Below are 7,617 nucleotides of genomic sequence, written 5' to 3' on the forward strand. Positions count from 1 at the left end.
AATGTACATAAGTTCCAAAGTTTTGGCCTAGCTCCATGAAGATCATCTGCTGATTTCAAGTTCAAAGTGGCAGATCAAGAACTTAAACAAGGAAATTGTGTTAAATTACTTGGAGCTACCATCGACTATAAACTTAATTTTCATGAACATCTTGCTGGCCTATATGCCGCAAAATTAGTCTACAAATTAGTGTACTTAACAGATTCAAAGGCCTTATCCCTTTTGATGCGAAGTTAAAGTCATACGCTTCCTTTATTCTTTCACATCTTAATTACTGTTCTACTGTGTCACTTTTGTTCTAAAACTGATTCAGATAAGCTTGAAAAATTAAACGAATGAGCATTACGGAGTGTCTTTCAAAGTAATGATAAGGACTATCAATCATTATTAATGATGGCCAATAGGACCACACTGTATAATAGAAGACTTCAAAATATTGTCTTACTAGCGTATAAAGCACTACATGATGACTAGCTCCATCATACATTAAGGATCTCTTCATTTTACGTGCGCCACACCATATGATCTCTGGGGATCTCATATTTTATATCTCCCTAGATGTAACACAACATCACATGAACTTAAAGCAATTAGATATTTCGGGCCTAACTTACGGAATTCTCTTAAAGATAATATCAGATTATCTCAGGACTTAAGTTCTTTTAAAAATCTGTTTTCCAAAATCGACTTTGGTGGTATGCAGTAATCACGATGTTCCTTCCTTTATAATTTTTCTTTTTTTTTTTTTTTAATTATTTTTTAATTAATTATTTAATTATTTATTTATTTATTATGCTACTTAATTTTATTCTAATTCTATTCTCCTTTTAATATTGTTGATGTAATTTAGGTACTTTGTATCCAGTTTTAGCTTTAGTAGTCTTTGCTCACTCAAAACTATAGCACCAGTGTGCTATACACTGTCAGTGAGTTTAAAATAATAAAGATTCTATTCTATTTCATTCTAGAAATTGCAGCAACATCAATAATAATACCCTTTCTCTCAGCAGTGTCTGGTCTTCTAACTTCAATAGATAGAGACAAACAGACAGACAGACAGACAGACAGACAGACAGACAGACAGATAGATAGATAGATAGATAGATAGATAGATAGATAGATAGATAGATAGATAGATAGATAGATAGATGGATGGATGTTTATTTTACCCAATTGCAGCATTGACTGAATTGCTGGGTAGGCCAGCAATAAGATACGATTACACAATAGGTTGATATTTGACAGTAACAAACTCATTTAATCTATTAGTCCGGCCAAGTATGGGTCTCGGATTGCAGGCACAAAGAGATTATTCACATTCATGGTACATGGGGGAGGGGATGACATCCATGAGGAGAGGATGTTGTGCCCATTTAAAATGAACCTCTGACAGGCAGCAACTTGCCTGGCTTTAAGTGTGTCTAGGCTTGCCATGGCCATGGCATCAGCGTACTCTGTAACCCTAACCTTGGCTTTTTAAATGAATGTATCTCCTGAGTAAAAAAGTTGGCAAACTGACACAACTCACAGCCCTGAAGAAATAAATTATTTAAATGGTTCAAGTATTGACATCAGAACTGTTTTACTATGGTAACCATCATTAACAACTGCATTTTGCACCCACCAAGGAAAAAAAATGGGAAATGTAAGAGGGTTTGACAAAAAAAAAAAGAGAATATAGGAAGGACTTGGAAACGTACTGCTTGCATCGAGTATCTTGAAAACTAAAACCCCTTATGGGACCTGAAGCCTAAAAACCAGGCCAAGACCTGGTTAGGGTTAGGCCTAATGGCCTAGGCCTGGCTTTTAGGCTTAGGGTCTTTCTTTTCAGGACACACGCTTGCGTCCTTTGTCTGCAAGACCTATAGTCTGTGTTATCTCTCAGATAAATCACAATCCAGCAGATAAGTGTTAACAAAACCAATTAAGATATCCTCCGGATAGTGATTATCTAGTGGATTGCATTCTCTACCTCTCTTAGGCCAACATTTAAACCGCCTGGTTTACTCAGTTGGCTGAGCATCAGACTACTTTGCAGGAGGCCGTGAGTTCAACTCCAATTCTACACCAACACTTACATGGTATGTACTGTAACTGAGGAGAAAGTGCTGCCTTTGCAATTACATCATTCTGCAAATGGTAAGACTTTCAAGTTCTCTCAAAAAAGGACTCTGAGCGAGCGCCCCATATCACAACCCTTGTTCACAAACTCTGTGTGATGTTAAAGATTCCAACCACAATTTGAAAAGAGCACGGCATGGAATTTGTGGCGTTGTGGTCTGGTCTGATTAAGAGCCACAAGTTTATTAACCTTTAGTTATGAAGTGTAACCCTTGTCATTTATAAAGAATTCAACCAGGCAAAATTATTCATATTTAAACAATCTTTACCTGGAATTGTTCATGTAAGAAAAAATGAGATGTACCTTGGAGGAAGTTACTAATCATGTGTGTCTTTTACAGGTGGAGTGTCCAAAATTAAAGTTCCATTCATTCTAAGCTCTCCTTTGTGATTATAAACTTCTACTACTTTGTTCATCCGTAAACACTCACATGTTAGTCTTAGTATGACATATTGCTTGGGTAAGAACTAGTAACATTCATTTACATGTAAAATCTCTGGGTTCTCTTTATACTGTAAAATAATTATGTTTCCACAAGTTCATGCATTCCATTTCCCTCTTGTCTGTGTGCTCCTTGATGTTTGATCCACATACTAGAAAATTCATTGCATTCAGAACATTTTAAAATTTCATAAGAAGGAGTATTTGAACTCAGACTCAAAATATTTAACTATTGAAGGCGAGAAAAAATGTTACAGCACTATGTGCTGTATGAAAGAGTTGATGGCAAAATGAATAGAACAACAATAACAGAGTACATTCCATACTCCCCACATGATAGTCACTCATGAATAACAACACACTCTCCTTCCAAGAGAGGAACAAACTTACCCCAGAGACATCAACACAGTCTTTACATGCCTTCCCACTGTACTGCGAACAATTTCCTAGGACTTGAAAAAAATGTTGACAAATAAATGAATAAATTTATCACGCATGAGTGTCAGATCATGTGTTTGTTGTCATTAAAGTTAGACTATTTGGACCTTTAGATTCAGAGAGGCCAATTATACAGGAGGGCTTTAGGGAGGCTACAGTCTTTTTATTCGGGCTTCCTGTGGAATGCCCGAGTTATAAATCGGGCTTTGTTCTTATTTTCCGCCTTGAGATGCAAAACACAGTCTAGCAAGTAAAGCACATGCACGAAGAAAGAAAGGAACTATACGGCATTCAGTCATGAAGTATAATATCCAGGTAAGCCTTAAAGACATGGTTATCATGGCGGCCAGAAAGATACCCCATGATTCAAGGGTAAATACACTGTATGTCTTCTCATACGCTCAAACTACATTGAAAAGCACACGCTGTTCATGGTAGACCCACACTAAAAGATGTTGAGTGTTCTCAGAACGGGTCGGTCGACAATCTTTACGAGAGATCATCTTACATGTACGAGTGAATACTTTTGAGTGAACTTAATCTATCGCTCGGGAACTATCATGTTATATATCAAATGTACTATCTACTGAAATATCTAATGTAAGCTTAAAACCTATCCATGAGCATCGTTGAGTATCTAGACGTGATCGTGAACCAAGTAGAATACCTATACGAACTATGGAACATCTGAAGAACAAGAACAGAAAGGTTAAAATGTTTGTTCACGAACGTAAATGGTTCAACTATAACCAAATCATCTAAATTGTATTGTTATGTGAAAGCTACAAAACTAGAAAATAAAGCAAAGTTTACACTTAAATGCTCTGAGAAATTCAATCATCGTATAATGATGTTAAAACATAGAGTTACATGTAGTCAGTATTTGTCATTGTTTTCATGTACATGTAATAAACTGACAAGCCCTTACAAGACTCAAAGCCATGCAGTAAAATATTGTGAATTTAAATAATTATTGAGTAGAGATAAAGAATCCTGGTCCTACTCCAGTGTATATTGACCCTAGCAAGACAGTTGCAGCACCTTATAGTCAAGGTTATGAGTTGATATTTGGACAAAATCCAGGACAAAAATGTGTTTCAACAATGAGTAACTTGTGTTCTTTGATTTACTCTTAGATTAACAAATAAGGAATTAATTCTACTAATGATCTTGATGCAATTGAGTATTGGGAATAACTAATGTATTCAAGTTGTCTCAACAGGCTAGACAGTCCTACTTAATGCGATCAGAATTACCGACAATGCTGAATGTGTTTGATGATTACTACAGTATAATCAACTGCACTGCAGTGAAAGCTACACCGGTAATGTGCATCAAGAAAGCAGAACAAAGAAACACACGGTGGTGGGAATTAGGAAAACAAACGACATGATTTTGGCTTAAATTTGTCAAAAGGTAAATTAAACAACACTCTTTGTAAGATTACATTGTCTTTGTAAACATTAAAGAAAGTCACAAACATCCTACATCGCAAAGAAACTCTAAAGAAATTCGCAAACATCCTGTCCTTGAAGATGATATACTGGTCTCGTATGACGTAACGTCATTGTTCACAAATGTCCCAGTTCAGGAAACAATCAACATCCTCGTCGATAAAGCCTTCACCGATAATTGGTTCAATTCAACGTATGATCTCAACTTACGGAAGGATCAGCTCACTCAACTTCTCAGAATGGCCTCCACGGATCAACTTTTCCAGTTTGATGGTCAAATTTACGAACAGTGCGAAGGAGTTGCTATGGGGTGCCCCCTTGGTCCTTTGTTGGCGAACGTGTTTATGTGTCATCTGGAAGAAAGACTATCTGACAATGATTTAATTCCTCCTTTTTACAGGCGGTACGTTGACGATACGCTTGCAATAATGCCTGGACTCGATGTAGCTGAAAGTTTCCTCGATGCACTCAATGGACTCCACCCTAGTATTCATTTCACTATGGAACTTTCCAACAAGGACTCAATTCCTTTTATTGGAATGTTGATAACAAAGAACGGCAACAAGTTGGAGACCCAGGTCTATCGTAAACCTACGAATACGGGCCTTTTACTTCATTTTCAAAGTCACACCGATTTGCGTTACAAGAAGTGTCTTATCAAAACAATGGTTCATCGTGCAAAGGAATTGTCCTCTACGCATCAACCATTCGTCGATGAATGTAGGCATCTAAAATCTTTGTTTAATCACCTTGGTTACCCTAGTTCTTTGGTGAATGGTATCATCGACAAATGTGATTATCGCTCTACACTAGATGATAAGACAAAACCTGATGAAACTTTAAGAGTCAGCATTCCGTTCAAAGATCAAGTCTCAGCGAACATGGTAAAAAGGCAAATGCGCGATCTCAGTTCAAAAATCGGCATTGATGTACAGCCAATCTACACCAGCAAGAAACTTGAGCAGGATCTAAAGCTTAAAGAAATCAAGCCACGTATCGTAAATCAGCATAGCGTTGTTTATTGCTTTAAATGTGATTTGTGTGATTCAAATTACGTCGGATATACGACGCGCCATCTGTTTCAACGCATTGCTGATCATCGATATATTAAAATGAGCAACATTTTTAATTATTGGCTGTTAATAAAAGTTCATGCATGTAACGCTTTTTCAGTGACCTGATAGGCTGTTTCATTCATGAATTATAAATGAGTTATTTTAACGTTGGCTTAGAACTGTGGATGCATACACTTTGTAACTGATTTTGGATGAGATGATGGACAGAGGGAAAGCAGAGGTAAGCTGATTTAAGCATACTTATATGTAACTAGAGGCAGTGCAAGTACATATGAGCTACAGCAATGCTCTGAATCAATCAACAAAAAATAACAAGCATTAGTATGAACTGTAGATTTTGCAGTGATTAACCCTAAATGGACCACTGGCACCTGTACAATACAATTACTGCTACAGTGCACAACAAACACCCACTGGACCAATAAAACCAGCCTTGTGACATATACAAATAAAAATGACTGCGTTTTGAAGACACAGGAATAACACTGAGCCCATGGGCTTTCATTTTTATTGTTGATCTTTATGGAACCTTATTCAGACAATTTTTTGAGAGCTTTTGACCACACTCTTCCAACTTACAACCTTTTCACATACATTGAAAGGAATTAATAGCTGCCATTTTGCTTTACATTTCTTGCTCGACTTGCCTGCAGTTTTTTCGTCACAAATTTATGTCAAATGCAAATGAGAAAATTCAACCAAAAGAACCATACCTGAAGACTAAAATTGTGTTACCTTAAGTAAGATGAACTTTCTTTTGATTTCCTTTATGAGGAGGTACTATTAATTTTTGGACTTTTGCAAGAAACATACTATTTTTAATTTACCCTTTTGTTACAGAGTAGCTTCCTTGAATTAGCTATCACCTCAGATCATCACTGCACCCTGCACCATTCAATGCATATCATCAGTTCTAGACAGGGGTACATGATCTCTACTCCTTGCGCTCAGTGTTTAACAGTTTGTGGACAGAAAAGTGTTGTGTGACCAGGCCCACTGTACAGCCTCTGTTTTATATTGTTCCCACTTGTCTTGTACGTGATTTTATCAAGTGTCATTTCTCCGAACAATGAGAATACTATAGCTCTAGCAAGCATTTTCTCAAAATTTTTTACCTCAATTTTATTCCTCAATTCTCCCGTCTAACCGTAAATTTCAGATACTCATAACTATCCGTAAAAACAATTTTCGCAGATAATGTTGGCTTCCGTCGACTGATGGACAAAAAACAATTGCATTGACGTCAGACTTATAGACCTCGATTTTGCTAAAAAACGTGCACCTAATGTAACATCCTTTACTTTCCAATGAGCCCTTCTTTCTCGTTCAAGATGAAATATTCTTACTTTTGAACTGAACCACGTACATGTAGCAAAAGAAGTCTAGTCTGCTTTCAGGTGAACTGGAAGCTATTCATTGCGCGTTTTAATATTCTTTCCTGGTTCAATTACAGTTTTTGTGGGGAAAAGGAGGGCTTTATATTTTAAAGCAACATCATTTCAGCTGAAAGTGAGCTTTCCATCGATAACTTCCTTCACAAAAACTGCATGATTTTAATCTTGTACGTATGGCGTGACATACGGGCTTCCAAAACATAAGACGATAAGTGAAAATTTAATTCGCACAGTCATAAATAAACAGATCTTCGTCTGAACTTACCCGCAGAGAAATCTGGATGCCATAAGTGCATCAAGTACAACAGCAGCACCAATTTGACGATGGTCATTGTTCTCGAAGCCAAAGTGCACAGCGGTAGACAACGATGTCGCATTTCCTCCTTCAATGGTCACAGGTTACCCAAGCAGTTGTTAAGAATACCACCTCTGTTAGTATGTCTTGTTGTGTGTATGCCACTTAGGGGCCGACCATTTAATTCTTGAAGCGGGGGGGGGGGGGGGGGGGTGATTTTGAAAAAAAAATTCCTGCAAGCGCTTGTTACAAGAAAAAAATTGCATGCAGCACAAATGAAATAGAAAAAAAATCTTGCACTGCCTCAAGCAGGGGAAAAAAAAATGTTGCAAAGCTATTTCATCATTCCTGGGGGGTTTTACAAAATCCCAGCAAAACTGCAACCATTCCGGATAAT

General features: G+C 37.2%; 1 protein-coding gene across 1 annotated transcript in view; it reads right to left on the reverse strand.

Annotated features, from left to right (window-relative positions):
• LOC137967963 (pituitary tumor-transforming gene 1 protein-interacting protein-like) overlaps positions 1–7,330 on the reverse strand; it is a 24,257-nt gene extending 16,927 nt beyond the window's left edge. The window contains exons 1-2 of the mRNA XM_068814569.1: positions 7,191–7,330; positions 2,954–3,015 (exon numbers count right to left, since the gene is read on the reverse strand). Coding sequence (XP_068670670.1) covers positions 2,954–3,015; positions 7,191–7,302 — 174 coding nt within the window. The 5' untranslated portion in view covers positions 7,303–7,330. The remainder of the gene's footprint in view (positions 1–2,953; positions 3,016–7,190) is intronic.
• Between the last annotated feature and the right edge of the window lie 287 nt (positions 7,331–7,617).

The sequence above is a fragment of the Montipora foliosa genome, chromosome 8 (assembly GCF_036669935.1).
Source record: "Montipora foliosa isolate CH-2021 chromosome 8, ASM3666993v2, whole genome shotgun sequence".
Classification (NCBI taxonomy): domain Eukaryota; kingdom Metazoa; phylum Cnidaria; class Anthozoa; order Scleractinia; family Acroporidae; genus Montipora; species Montipora foliosa.